Consider the following 16,049-nt stretch of genomic DNA (forward strand, 5'->3'; position numbering starts at 1 on the left):
TCTTAAGTAAGGAATCCCTAAATTAAAATCTTGCCTGTCCACCAACTTAATACATAGCCTTAGGCAACATGCTACCTCTCACTCCCAGTCCCAATCTGCAGTATGTGGACTTCTCTTGCCTTTCTCATGTATAGATCACGAGCTCATGTTTGGCAAAGGTCTTTGAATACTCTACAATGCTAAAAATCAGTATCCTCACATGGGTGAATTGTTAATGCACAAATTGGATAGGCCATGTCTTCACCATCTTTTTCTTCTGATGTTTGTGGTGGCATGTGCAAAACTGTGTGAACTTCTGCACAAAAGCATTTCTTTGCAATGATAGCTGCAGCCACATCAAGTCACATAATGCCCCAGCCTTCTCCCTTTAGCAGCTATATTTGACATCAACTTCTCAGAATTCATAAAGATACAAAACCTTGATCCTATTATCTGATTTGGTAGAACTGAGGCACAGCAGCCATCTAGAATAAAATAATTTCAATACTACATGGTCAAGCCTACAAATCTTTAGGGATTCTGTAGTCTTTGAAAATATTTGTGCATTCAAGTTCAGTGTCAAATCAGTATATTCCGCTGCCTGAAGCAGAGACCAAATAGTGACCATCCCTCGACCTATTTACAGAGGGCCATCTCTTTAAAAAGTCATCCTGCACCATTCAGATACAAATTCTGGCCTTTTTTTATTCCCCACTGATGGTGGCACCTGAATCCTCCCCTTGCATGGCAGGTCTTACCCAGCCTATAACTGTATAAATACTGTACCTTTAAAACACACTTGAAGCATATTATTTCCCTCAATGAGTTCTGGGTCAGTAGTTACAGTTCCCAGCAATGCTTAAACCACGGTGTCCCAGATTCTTTGAGGGAATGAGGGCTGTGAATGGGCTTTAACGGTGCTCACAATCTAATTTTTTACTACTTTGAAACAATACATCTACATTCACATCTTTTTTTTCCAGACTGCCTTCTTGCTCTTTTAAGATGCAATTATGATATTAACCAGTACAATTTTTGTGCTTTTTGCATCACATTCAATCTTCTGGTGCTTATTCCCTATTTGTTTTTCTTAACACTCTGCTTACCCACCCCATCACTCCAGCAAAAAGATAAAATAAAATCCATCAGTTGGTGACTGGTTATTTCCAAATGAGAGGGGAAATGAAAATAATCCCCCGGATACTGACAAGGAATAAGTTGTGGTTTTTCTGCACCATACCAGTAAGAATTGCCATTTTTCATTTCAAGGCAGAGAAAGGGTTTTAGTGAGCCGATTTTGATTCAAAATAAGGTGAATGGCACCAGCCTGACTTACTGTGGGAGAAATTCAATTCACATCTAAAGGTGAGCTTACCTAAACTGACCATGTGTACCAAAACACAACCACCCCTTGAATTTTGCACTTCTGCAAATTTCGCAACACAGTTTTCCAGCCAAATAATGTCTTCATACAACTAGGGCAGGGGTCAGCAAACTTTTTCAGCAGAGGACCAGTCCACTGTCGCTCAGACCTTGTGGGGGGCTGGACTATATTTTGTGGGGGGAAATTGAACGAATTCCTATGCCCCATAAATAACATTTTAAATAAAAGCACACATTCTACTCATGTAAAAACACGCTGATTCTCGGACTGTCCGCGGGCCGGATTTAGAAGGTGATTGGGCCAGATCTAGCCCCCGGGCCTTAGCTTGCCTACCCATGCTAGCTAAACAGGGCTGCTTTCAGCTGTCTTCTAAAAGTCAGATAGTTGTTTATTTCCTTGACATCTGATGGAAGGGTGTTCGACAGGGCGGGCGCCACTACCGAGAAGGCCCTCTGTCTGGTTCCCTGTGGCTTCACTTCTCGCAGTGAGGGACGGCCATCGGAGCTGGACCTCAGTGTCCGGGCTGCACGATGGGGGTCCAAGTGTTGTTGTTGTTATCATTGTTGTTTGTCCCACTACTTTCTCTGGGAAAACCCATTTTTTATTGCTGAATCAGAGGAAATGACAATCCACAGAAAATCCAATTGCTGTTTGCTCTGATTCAGTGGTAAAATATGGGGTTTCCCAAGGAAAGTGCCAGGACAAAACAAAAACAAAAAATCCTGGAGCTGTGCCTAGAAACGTGGCACAAAAGGCAGTCTGGATGAGCCCTGAGAGAAACCAAAACTGGCCGATTTGCCCATCCCTACTAAGGGGTAGTGGGAATTGAATGCAGAAATGCAATGTCTGTCCAATGACAAGGCAGAGAAGAGCTTCCTATAAACCAAAGGTGGAGTGGGGTTAACTTTACTACAAGTTTTAATGGTTTGTTGTTACTTGGCAACGGCATATTGTGTATGTTCTCATCCTTCTGTATACATGGATTCAGTAGAGCAGCATTGTCATGTGGTGGGGGAGTACATTATGTCAGACTTCTGCTTCACTGTTGACATGAAATCTGTGGGGGAATGAAGAACCCTAAGCAAAACAAACAGATGACACCTACAAAGCTAGCACTCGTGACATTCAGAAGTCATCAGTGACAGTTTGCATGACAACAAATCACTGGCTTCTACTTAAACATAATAAGAACTTCTTACATGTCAAAAACCATACACTTCATGCAGTTTGGAGATGAAGCAAAGCTTAAAAAGATGACTTTCTGAAAAGAAAAAAATGGCATCAACTCCCATTAAGGGAGTGGAAATCAGAAATTTATTCTGACAAAGCGGGGAGGACCACTGGAACACTTAGGCAAAGTGTGCAGAAGTAGAAACAAGTGTGACCTGCAAGATATGTGTGTGTGTGTGTGTGTGTGTGTGTGTGTCAGAATATACTCACCTCCTAGTAGGAGTGTTCCTGTTCAAGTTGACAGCCAGCCAACTGTGTCTTCCTCACAGATATTAGAAGCACATTCTAGTCCCCCTTCCCTAATTTTTATTTTCCAACTGGAGCTCAACATTTTGTGGCCACTGAGGATGCTCAGACCGCGCTGGGGATTTTTGGGTGTGGAGTGGGGAGTTGCCCTGAGGCTTTTCAGACCTAGAATTAGCAGCCAACATGGTGGGATGATCACAGGACTCAGGAGTTCTACTGCAACTAAGGCATGAGTTTGATACTAATGATGGTCTGTGATATTTTTTCAATCCCCCCTCAAAGTAGCTGTACCTCATGAACACTCCAAGTCACACTCCAGGATCCCTGCAATGTCACAGAGGATACTCAGATTTCTGGCATCCCTAAAGGTTTGCCATAGGTTTCTTGTTCAGCCAGGCTGATCCCGAGAGTTACTTTATCCATTTTCTCTTACTCTGCTATGAAGACTTCAGCTATCACTGCTTTCAGTTCATAAGCATTTCTCTCCAGTACATTAATTTTATTTTATGGCATGAAAGACACAATCAGTGCAGGAAAAGAAGAGGTAGGATAAGGGAGGTTTGCACAATCATTTTCTCCAAAAGCATAATATGAAAGCACAAGGTGAAGGCAGGCTTCCTAACTTCTGAAAGCAAAGAGTTTCCTGCAGTCATTGAACTGCAATGCTCCTCCCCTCCCCTCCCCTTCTTTCTCTCTCTCTCTCCCCCTTACATACACTTCTTCCTAGTCAGTTAGCAGAATTTATGCTGGATTGTGCTGATGCTTTTAGACTACGATGTAAGTTGTAGAATACAATCAGCATTTGAAGTGTGGCCATCAATTTCTTCCCATTAAAAAAAAAAATGCTGCCATTGGTCAGCAGAATTTGCCAGTGATAAAGCTAACAAGACCTTTCTGAAATGTAATGATAACCTGTTTTCCCTCCAGGCATCCCAAACAATCAGCTTGCCATTTGTCTCCACTTGTCCTCTGATATAACTCTGGTTGTTTGTCTTGTCATCATGATCAGATTGCTGTTTGGGATTAGGGAGTAAATGGTTTCTGCATTTGTTCTGTATATAGTCTTGTTGGCCAGGTTTTCTTTTCTTTTCTTTTTACTTTAACACAGAAAACAAAACGATATGTTACCCTGGAAAATCTATAGCCTTGTTCAGGCAATTCAAGTTTGTATGGAGCAATAAACAGAGTGCATGCAAGGCATGCTGGCCCCACCCCAAAAGTTCTGCCAACCCTCCTCCTGCATTATCCATCTGCTGTCAATAAATGGGAAGCCTCTTGAATGCATGCAGGCTCCCCCCCCCCCCCCCGTGAACCAAAATAACAAGGAGAGTATTGGGGCCACGGTGAGTGGGTAGACCTAGTGCATATGGCTCCTCTCTCTATTTAGTTAATCTTAATTGAGTGTTGGGAATAACACCAAAGGGTGTTGCAGAAAGAAAGAAAGAAAGAAAGAAAGAAAGAAAGAAAGAAAGAAAGGCAACATGAGCAAATTTTGCAACTCTCCCTCAGATAAGCAGCTGAACTCTGGATGATATGCTCCATTCTAAGACAACTATAGTGCAATACTACTACTACTGCTGCTGCTACTACTACTGCATTATCCTTATTATCCTTATTATAATACTTGTTATTATTATTGCAACACCATCTGTGTACATGACACTTTACAAATAACTGATTTGAAAGGTTCATGTTGCAAGGAGCCTACAACCTAAAAACAAATATAGGAAAAGACAGGAAAGGGAGGAAAAGGAGAAGAACACATAATTATATCAACTGTATGTATTTACTCTTATTGGCAGATTGGTGTTTGAACCAAGTAACCAAAAGCTCCATTAAAAAAAGTAAACGTTGAAGAAGCATTTGAAGGAAATAAGGGGAACAATTGTACAGAGGGCTTGTGAGAAACAATTTCATGCATAAGGGCAGAGTTTGTTTCATGAGACCCTAGGGGAACTGATAGAGTTTGATGGATGAAAGTAATAGGCAAATAATGTTGGGAATGTGGTTTAAGTGCATAGAGTAAAGGGGGACAAGACCACAGAGAGTTTGACAGAGGAAGCCTGCGTACATTTTTAAAGAAAGGGTGTCATGTGGTCAGAACAATGGGAGAGGTCCACAATTTTTGCATGGAACTGTTGAAAACAGGCGCGTAAGCAGATCAAGGTGAGATAATGGGAGACTAGGAAGAAAAAATGTCAGAAGGCTAAAAAGACATTGGTGGTAGTTTTTGCTGAGAGAACAGAGAGGAGAGCTACATTTTTGTAACAGAAGTAATGTGATTTGGTAATGGTCATAATATGGAAGAAAAGGAGAGAAAGGATACAAGCAAGGCTTCGTGCCTGATTAACAAAGTGGGTGGTGATGTTGCCAATGGTTGAAGAGAGTGAATAAGAAAATGAAAGCTTGGAAGGAAATATTATAATTTTGGTGTTGGGCATATTGATCTTGAGATTCCGATGACACATCCATGCAAAAATGTCAGATCAATACTTGTGGTTTCGATCACTGTTCATCTTGATCCATACATTTCAATACATTTCAGATTGGTTGTCTACTGCATAAGTATATAGGGCTTTTTAAGCAAAATGACATGACATGATCAGGAGAGGGTGCATCTAATGAAACACATGCTTTGCTTTTACCCTTGGTGTTCTAATGAGACACTTAACTCAAAGCCCTGTTCTCCTGGCTTTGCTCCTAAACAAACAGTAACAGCTTGGCAGTCACCCAACTGCTCTTCTAATTAATTCACAATCAGGTTCCCTTTTATTCCCTTGTCCAGCTCATCACTTTTCATTTTCTGTGCACTTGAGATTTAAAGAAAGGAAAAAGCCAGCAGACTCTGAAATATCTCTAGTGGGAGAGACCTCACCGTTCCTGCAGTCCATACTAGGGTTATGTCCAGTTTTGTCACAATTGCTCTCTAGATATAGAAAAGGTTTTGGCCACGTTATAGAGCAGGGGTGGGGAATATCTTCCAACCACCCCTATCCACTACCACCCTGTGGGCTATTTTAATAGGCGAACATAGCTGTCAGCCACCTGACAGCACAATGGTGCCCAAAGTATTTTTCCCCCTCTTTGTAGATGCTGCTTGAGGGGAACAACTTTTGTATTGTTGGCTTGTAAACAACAATCCCAAGTCTGCTTTTTGTTAGCACTGATCAGCTATGGGTGCTGAGATCAAGCCCACTTTAGGTAGTGAGTGGCTGCACTATGCAGTTCACCATCAGGAACTCATTTGCAGAGATGATTCCAGAGACTTGTTGTTGGTGCCAATCAGCTGACTGGTGTTGACAGCAAGTCTTGCTTGCCAGAAAGGAATCAGGAGTGTGCTAAGACTCTGATTGTTCCTTGACAGTCATGTCCATACTTGCCCCAAACCTGACATTATGTATGACACCTGTCTAGACCCTGAGGAGCAGTTGCAGTAACAGGAGACATCTCCCCCCTGATGTTTTATATACCCTTCCCTGACTTCTCCTGCTCGGAAGTTACTACTGCTATTCCTGCTTCAAGCTCCTCCTGGTTCTAGGGGACAGTACGGAGGAGGATGTGGGGAGTGTACTGACCCATCTGCAGGCTGAAAAGCCTCTTCTTCTGCCTCATCTAGAGCGTCTTCCTCCATCTCAAACTCTTTCTCCCCAACCCTGTCCTGGCTCCTGCCTTGCGAGCGGCATCAAACCCCATAAATTGTTGGTCCCCTCTCTTGGGTCACTCTCCTGGTCCCCTGCCCCCACCACGCACTTCAAATCCTCTTAGTCTCTGACAACATCAGACACATTTTTGGGTGGGAACACCACGGGTCACCTTAAAAAAAAGAGAGAGAGAGAGGCACTTTGATGTACTAGATATGTCACTAGTCCTGTTCTACCAGGAAACACTGGAATACAGAAAGATTCTAGATGTACTTCCAGCTTGCCTCCGGCCAAAGGACTTACTTCTGTTATTACTGGGGTTTTTTTTGCAAAGCTTTCCTCAAACCTTTCACCTCCTGCCAATGTTACCAAATATTTGCACTCTGCAGTAATATTATTTGCTCGTCCACAATCCTTCTGCCCTTGTTTCCCCTTCTGTTTCCTCTTCTTTGACAACATTAGGCTGTCAGATACAAGACTTTCCTCTTATTTTAGCCCTGAAAGCAACAATAAAGAATATGTGGAGATCAAGAATCATTAGTCCTCTAAGTTAAAAAAAAAATACCTATCCCTTTAGCATAGCCTGACTGACCTTTTGTAAAAATCCTTCCTTTGAAGAAGGCAAAGAGGAAAGGGAACAGGCAATAGGAGCATGTTGAAGCTGATTATTCTCTGCTGCTCAGCACAACACAGTCTCTTCACAAAAAAGCAGGACATAAAAGGATCATAAAAAGAGCTGGATCAGGCCAATGTGAACTGCCCTGAGACTTGGGGGTACAGAGCAGTATACAAATTTTAATCTTAATCATCATAATCTAGTCCAGCATCCTGTTCTCACAGTGGCCAACCAGATGCCTGCAGGAAACCTGCAAGGAGAGTCTAAGCATGAGAGCCCTCTGCCCTCCTGGGGCTTTCAAGAAACTGGTTTTCAGAAACATTACTGCCTCTAACCATGGAGGCAGGGCATAACCATCATGGCTAGCAGTCAATGATGGCCTTAGCCTCTGTGAATTTGTCTAATCCTCTTTTAAAACTGTTCAAGCTGGCTTCCCTACACCCCACACATACATACTTGGTACAGTGCAGTCTTTCCCTTCCCAAAGAGCCTCTCAACAATGGACCCGGGGGAGACAAGAACTCAAGACTACTAAGGAGTTTTCATAACCTATTTTTCATTGTCTTCAGGAAGCTGTTTTTTCTCCCAGGCCCAGTTTTTAAGAGCTGATGGTTACTGACTCCCCCCACACAGTTTGTACCACTTCCCCTTGTTCAGCTGGCACTTCTGAGTACAGAGCAAAGGTAACTGAAACAATTTCTATGTGCTGATCTATTCAGAGGGAAACACACATTATTTCATCACTGGCGACAATGGCTCTATTCAGGCGTTCAAGTTGAACATGTGTGATCTTAGAGGAGGGAGAGGGTTGCAAACACTTCCACAAGCCTTGCTCACAATATCCTTGCATGTACCAACTCCACTTCAGCCTTCTCACATTCAGAAGAATGGATTTTATGTGCATTCAGGTTAACATACTAAGAATCCTCAGTGCAATTTTGAACCTTTTAATTATACAAGGTTAGAGTTAAACTTTGAAATCTGAATTTTGATTATTTGACTTTCATATCTACCCACCTTTTCCCAACTCAGGGCACTCCTAACTAAATGGTATTTCTGTTTTCCCCAGTCTTTGGGACGCTTGAAACTTTCATCTTCATCTGGCATTTTAATGGGCATCTATCTTAAAGCTCCAGCTTCTACAATACACTTATGCAAATAAAACTTCAGTTGATTGCTTATTAAGAAAACATTTCTTTCTAGAATAAAACTATTTCAGTAACAACTTGCTACGCTGGCATTTTGCTGTGTTTTTAAATAGTCATGACTAGAATATAATAAAAGGCAATCACAGGCACATGTTTCTCCATTATTAAAAATTAATTTAAGGCTGATTCGCCCATCTGCAGCAGAAGAAATTAAACTTTAAAAATGGTTGTGCTTGCATATATTATAATTCTGCAACATTGTAGGCCATTCAACACATTGCTAAAAGGGCAAATGAGACAAGCAGCTGTTTCGCGGGTGGCATTACACTGTCAGAGAGTGGCAGTGACTACAGTTTCCTACTGAGTATACATCTGGTGACAGGTTCAGTTTGTAGCTATGCAGTGAGTGCAATGGTCTAGCAACAGAGGTTGTAAACAGAGGAAAGTTTACAATGTGGTACCCAGCAGTTCAGTAGAAATGTGGCATTTCTGCCAAATCATAGGAAATACTTACTGTATGTACACCCAAAAACTTCAACCCGCAGGCCAATTTTCCCACTTGGACTCCATTTCAAAGGAATGAAGCGCACAAAACGAGCTTTCACTGAGTGCAGAAACTTATGCTGCATGACACTGTCAGCATTGCTGTTCCCTTGGAAGACCTGCAAAGAAATAGAATTGGTTAAGTTATGGAATTTTTCCTTATTTAAAACATTTATCTACCACCCTTCGCCTTTGAGGGATTTCAGGATAATGTACAAGCCAACATCAAGGGAGTATATAAAAAGCAAAGGGAGTATATAAAAAGCAAAACTAAGAATTACAGCAGATTAAAATTCCTGGGTAAAAAAAAGAAATCTTGTGATGTAGCTGCCAGGGTAGAATATTCATGGAGGGTCTTCCACAATACAGACCCTACTAGTAACTACTGACCAGTCAATATCAGGAAAGGTCCTAGAACATATCACTAAATGGTCAGCCTGTCAGCACTAGGAAAAGGATGCTTTGATTACTAAGACCCAGCATGGGTTTCTAAAAAATAAGTCATGCTAATACATGTGAAAAGGATCTAGGGATCTCAGTAGACCACAAGGTTAACATGAGCCTACAGTGTGACATAGCAGCAAAAGAAGCTAATGCTATTCTAGGCTGCATCAACAGAAGTATAGTGTCCCGATTAAGGGAAGCAATAGTACCACTCTAGTCTGCCTTGGTCACCTGGAGTACTGTCTCCAGTTCTGTGAACCACAATTTAAGAAGGATTTTGACAAGCTGGAACATGTGCAGATAAGGGGTCTAGAAACCAAGCCTTATGAAGAATTGTTGAAGGAGCTGGGTATTTGTAACCTGGAAGAGAGGAGATTGAGAGGAGATATGACAGCTGTCTTCAAACATCTAAAGGGCTGTCACAAGGAAGGTGGAGCTTCAAGTTACAAGAAAGGAGATTCTGACTAAACACCAGGAAGAACTTTCTGACAGTAAGAACTGTTGTGTGGAATGGAATCACTCAGAATGTGATGAACTCTTCTTCCTTAGAGGTTTTTAAGCAGAGGTTGGATGGTGATCTGTCATGGATGCTTTTGTTGTGATTTTTACATTGCAGGGGCTTAGATTAGATGACTCTCAGGATCCCTTCCAACTCTACAATTATATAGTTCTGTGATTGCTTCATTTGGAAGTTACATAATATGGCTAGACTACATATTACCTAAAATTGAAGATGGCACGTAGATAGACTTATGCCTATAGCAATAGTCTCAAGGTAATATATAGCCTGAGTCTGACCAAACTGTGGGAGGCAGTGGAAGACAGGAGTGCCTGGCGTGCTCTGGTCCATGGGGTCACGAAGAGTCGGACACGACTCAACGACTAAACAACAACAAACAACAAATATATAGCCTTGCCCCACACAATAGTCGTGATCACAAGTCAAAAACTATTAAAATCTAGGATGCTGTTCATTTAGCTACGCTTTAACCTGTTAATATCAGAATCCATTAAAAGGGTGTGTGCTGCTGTGTGAAACATTTTTGTCTTTAAACTGGGATTAATGTGTGTCTGCAGTGATGCTGATAGGAGACAGACAATCTCCTCCATTCCTCAACCTTTGGCAAAGCATCTGTAAAAAGCAGAAAGAACATTGCAGCTACACATGAGGGGACGAAAGGTTCCCTTGGAAAAAAAGACTGTCCACTCATCAAGGCATAATAAATTAAGTGGCAGCATTAGGCACTGGCTGATGTGTCTATCTCACTTGATAGCACAAGCCCCAGGACGCCAAAGTCATGGCATCTTCACAGATCTGCACAAGCTGGCTACCATAATGACTTTGGCGATTATCTTCCCTCTCACTTTATTAGGCAGGTAATGGGACAGGTCTGAACTGTAAATGGAAGGAAGGAGAGTTGGCACACCAACACGAACGGTGCGTCAACAGACTGGAGGTTAACTGCTTTCCCAGGGAGTTATTTCAAGCGGCTGCTAATGCTTTCTCTCCTGCCAAAGTCACAGAGGTGAGCTGAACCGAAGGAAAAGGAAAGACTAGGGAGGTGCAGATCCTCACATCACAGATGTTTTTTAATTTGCACTGTTGCATTCCTAATGCAAGAAAGTGCAGAGGCATAACTCTGCCCACTGCCTTCCACTGAACAAACAGGCCACTTCACACCCACTAATTGAGGCTGAAATGCTGCACGTGAAAAGTGTAATTAATTCCAATGAGATTTACTGCATATGCAAAATTCTACGATCCATTTGACTATGCTGGGATCACTGACTTTAAGAAGCAGGCCTACCAAACTCTTTGCACCTTGTGAAGTAGTATATTTGGTTTATTACTTCATATCTTACAGCTATATAACTCTAAGACAAAGCTGGCTACAGGCTCAGGGCTTTAAAGGCAGAATGGTGACACCCTGAGTTCAGAATCACTTTCCCAGCAAGGCTGGATGGATACTGATAAATATCCTGAGCTTCAGCAAAGGTATTGGACAGGGTGGGGTGGGGTATGGAAAGGCAGATAGGAAGGATAAATAATTTCTGAGCTCAAATTCTTACCTTTATTTTTTTTTAAAAAAACCTAAGTGCCTACAAGGTTTAGAAAAAGTTAAAAAAGAAAAATGCATTTTTTTTCTTGCAATTCTTGCAATTTCTGCAAAATGAGCCAGCCTGGCTGCTCTGTGTTTATAGTCATTGAGTGAATTCAGAGCTGTGATTGATGATGAGTGGGCACCAGGAATCCTTAATGCTGACAGTCATGATCTGTCATCTACCTAGGTATAAAAGTCTGGGATTTCTTGGGACTTCTTATCATCCAAGCAAGTCACATTGTTTAATTCTGAACATTGCTGCCTCACCTTTTCTTCACCTCTAACGTTGCTACAGGCCTATCCCTCTGACACTCAGGCCCTGGTAGGGGCCAGTTTGAAGAGTTCCTAATTTGATCTGACCCTGAAAAGGTGCCTCAGCCAGCCATGATGACAACAAGTAGGATGAACAGTGGCAAAGGAGGACACAACTCGTGTAAGTTTCATATTTGTGTAGAATATTTTTCATGCTAGCAGGTCAAAATGTTCCCCTTCTTAAAAAGCAAGCTATTCCTGCTTAAGTTACACCTGTTTATCATACAGGATAATCCTAAAAACAGAGGTGGGAAACCTCAGGCCCAGGGGCCAACTGTAATCATCCAAGCTTCTCTACCCAGTGGCATAGCAAGGTCAGGTGGTACCTGGTGCAAAAAAATTCTTGCCACCCCCCTCCCATTGATTTTTTTATTTTTATTTTTATTTTGCCTGCAAAAATGGTTTGACTTGCTTTCATTTTTTGGGGGAGCCAGAGTTGTTAAGCTTTTGGGGGGAAGCCAGAGTGGTTGACATTTTTTTGCAGAGATTGCGTGCCTTGTGATAAGGCAGGTGGAATGTTTTGGCAGTGGGAAGCCTGCGCATGCCAAAACCACACCATCTCTCACAGACGTTGACTGCCGCACAGCATTTTGTCACCCCTCTCAGAGGTGACACCCAGGGCAGACCGCACCCACCTTGCTCTGCCCCGTCTCTACCTTTCCCTTAGAACTCTCTCCAAGCCACACAACTTCTTCAGCCACACTCTCTTTTTCTATGCCCCATACCTCATTGGCCTCACTTCCCATTCTCTGTGGCTAAAATGTGTCCTTGAGCTTTGATATAGACTTTCTTTCCTAGATGGAATACAGTGGTGTGGGTGGGTAGAATAGCTTACTATACAACAGTATAGTATAGTATAGTCATTGCTCCACCCACATTTGGCTCTGTCCCTGCCAGCAATTGACATGTGGCTCTGAAATCTTACTTGGAAGAGAATGTGTCCTGCATGCTGTTAATGGTCCCCCTCTCTGAGATGGAGGATCCTGGGCCTCTGGCCATTCTACAGAAATGTATGTGAAGCAAGAAAGAGATGTATGGACTGGGGAAAAGATATGGAAATTAAGTATGCCAAAAGCTATACTCTATCTTTCTGCAGCTATGTTCCTCGCAGCTTTAGGGATAATTCTTGGTCTTTGGAAACACCTGTCAGGACCTCATCCTACACTCGAGTAGGACCCTGGGAATAATGCTCCCTGACATTTTATATACATTCTTATAAGACTATGAGAAAGAACCTGCCAAATTATCTAATCTACACTAAAATGAAAATAGTCTCCTTCCTCCTACCCAAATTCTGTCAAAAATATCATGCAATACAGATAATGTAATTAAAACCACAACAACCCACCACTAAATAGCATTGGATAACAAGCTTAGTATATCATTTATTTTTAAAAAAACACACAAAAAACCTTTGTTGTTTGGAAAGCTTGCCAAATATATGTAGCTGTTAAATTAGTTAATTAGGTTGTTTATTTGGAGCCATACGTATAGGTCTGGCCATTTTAAAGACGTAAGCAGAGAAAATGGAGTATTTTCCCCAGTTGACAAGGTTACACTAAGATACTACCCTCCATCTCAATGTGTTTTGATTACATGATTCACTCAAGCAGAAACACCCATTATGAGCTGCTAAATAACACAAGTTCTCTGCTTCAAATCCCAAGCAAAATACTAACAATGTAAGTTTTTGCTGCAAAGCAAATTCTCTTTAGCACCACCAAAGTTTGTAATACTCATATGAAATAATTATTTTTTAATTTGTTATGATACCCAGGCATCGATTGCATGACCACAGATTTAGACTGAAATTCCAGAATATACCTTGCCGGAAGTAAACTGTATTGAAATTAATGGAACATGGTTTCAAGCAATCATGGCTGAGAGCACTTTGTGTGATCTCAGAGTGCAACTCAGATTAAGCAGAATATTCCACCTTGACAGCTAGGCTTCTCAGCTGGCTTCAGCTCTTACTTTGAGTTTACAAACTAGCAGGGCAGGTGCTTAGTTGGAGACAGACATTCATCCTTTGCTTAGTAGTCAAGCATCTGCTTTGAATACAGAGAGTTCAGGTTCAATCCCTGATATCTTCAGGTGGAGTGGGTAAGGTCTGCTGTCTGAGACCCCGGAAAGCCACTGTCAATACTACTGAGCTAAATAGATTGACCAATGGCCTGACTTGGTTTAAAACAGCTTCCCATATTAAAGGACTAAAGGTAAAGGTAAAGGTACCCCTGCCCGTACGGGCCAGTCGTGTTCGACTCTGGGGTTGCGTGCTCATCTTGCTTAAGAGGCCGGGAGCCGGCGCTGTCCGGAGACACTTCCGGGTCACGTGGCCAGCGTGACGAAGCTGCTCTGGCGAGCCAGCACCAGCGCAGCGCACGGAAACGCCGTTTACCTTCCCACTATAAAGCGGTACCTATTTATCTACTTGCACTTGGGGGTGCTTTCGAACTGCTAGGTGGGCAGGAGCTGGGACCGAACGATGGGAGCTCACCCCACCGCAGGGATTCGAACCGCCGACCATGCGATCGGCAAGTCCTAGGCACTGAGGTTTTACCCACAGCGCCACCCGCGTCCCCCTGTTCTCAATCTAGGCCTGGCCTATTATAATACATTAACACCACATTCAACTTTACCAGCAACATTTGTGCCATCAGTGCCTTAAGAATGGTCAGAGCACACACATAATATTTAGGGGGATCACTCAATCAAGCCATAGGTTCATTCATAGGTACTCACAAAGGGTGCCTTACACAGTTGCAAAAACATGATATCAGTAGCATAGCTAGTATGTTAGTGGGAGCTAAGAGGCTATTTGAGTGCCCCCAACTTATAGTTACATTGTGTAAACAAGACAAGGCAGGTCTCTGTCTATACATAAACCTTGTGTGAGCCAATTGTATTCTTAATAATGCGGTGAATATGTTTAGTGTCTAGCAGTGGGGAGCAATGCTTAAAGCCTTTGCATATTAGTCTCATCAGTAAGAGGTTAACCAGCTACCACTGTATTTCTTATTCCTATATTTTTAAATTAATTGGCCAGCTTTGTCCAATGAGATGACCCCAGGGAGATCTCTCTTATTCCACACTATAGTAAATTCAAATGAGGGGAAAAAAATCATTCTCTTACTGCATTTTTACAGGTTACAGTATGATAGCACCTCTAGTCAGACCTCTAAAGTAACACCATAGCAGTGAATATGGGGTAGAAGGGTCAATTTGATATTTCCCTCAGGAGAATCCATCTCTACTTAATGAGCTAAAATCCTTGGCATTCCAAATTCTCTTTAAGAAAAGTGAATTATAATGAAGTGCTTATGAAATATTTTGACCCCAGAAGAAATCTCATTTTCACCTTATATATGTTCATGTTGGGGGGGGGGATAAGAAGGTGTGTTTTGGACTTCCATGGGTGGGGGTACATCCAAAGACCCCTCTGTTCATTCCCACCACCTTCCTCTCCCTTTGCACAAGTGGCCACAGCCACTGGGATGTTCAATTCCCATTTTATATTATGGATTAAGTCAGTGTTACAGCACACTCTTCATTACCCCCAACAATGACAAAGATGCCTCTCTCTGTGCATTAAGGCAGCCTTCCTGGATTCACAGACAATACCCCACAACAGTGAGCCAGTGGTCCCACTCAAGAGCACCTTGGTACAGAATGAATAGTCCAGCAGTTTATTCTGGCAACTTTACATCAACCTTCTCGCAGGAGTTTAAAATATATTGCTCTTCCCTTCCAGAAACATCCTGCCTCCCTGGGTGTTGAGGCGACAGAGTCCACTCAATAAGGTCTAAGTCCCAGGCAGTGCTTATGCAGCCTTTCAGGGACTCAGGAGGACTTCCTGTTACACAGGAGGGAACTGCCACATGGATGAGCCTGAGTTGGAAGTTCTTTGTGTTATAACAAATACCATAAGCAATAAAATCCTGTGTTAAGTACATTGTATGATATTAAAGACTGAAGTACTCCTATTTAAGATGGCATGTGGGCACATTTTCTTCTCCAGACTCTTTCCCTCTTGAATTATTTTAAGCTTTGTTGCTTCCTTCCATCTGCACAGTTTTAATTACGTAACCACCAGGCATCAACACAAAACCTTGCAAGGTGCCTATTGATGCCTGTCAATAGCTGAATTTTTAACAACAGGAAGCTGTGTAGAAGTTTTCAGACAATCTTTTTAAAATGAGAAATGTCCTAAGCATAAGTGAGAGTGGGAGACATGTGAAGTGGGATCTACAAATGACATTTGGCTAACGGAAAAAAGAGAAGCAGGTATAACACAACACTTTCAGGAGGCGTTAGAAAAGCTGTCTTCAGCATTTCCGCAGGTAATAATCTCAGCAAAAGCTCCCTTGAAATATGACTTTGTGGATATTACCTCTTTAAGATGGT

The 16,049-nt window shown here is 42.2% G+C and overlaps 1 protein-coding gene across 2 annotated transcripts in view; it reads right to left on the bottom strand.

Moving 5' to 3' along the window:
* CNTNAP5 (contactin associated protein family member 5) overlaps positions 1–16,049 on the bottom strand; it is a 293,336-nt gene that overhangs the window by 166,142 nt on the left and 111,145 nt on the right. For both annotated transcript variants that reach the window (XR_013986401.1, XM_081005692.1), the window contains exon 4: positions 8,759–8,906. Coding sequence is in view for 1 of the 2 variants with exons in the window: in XM_081005692.1 (XP_080861818.1) it covers positions 8,759–8,906 (148 nt within the window). In the remaining variant the exon portion in view is untranslated. The remainder of the gene's footprint in view (positions 1–8,758; positions 8,907–16,049) is intronic.

Source organism: Podarcis pityusensis, assembly GCF_964106645.2.
Source record: "Podarcis pityusensis genome assembly, chromosome: 1".
Classification (NCBI taxonomy): Eukaryota; Metazoa; Chordata; class Lepidosauria; order Squamata; family Lacertidae; genus Podarcis; species Podarcis pityusensis.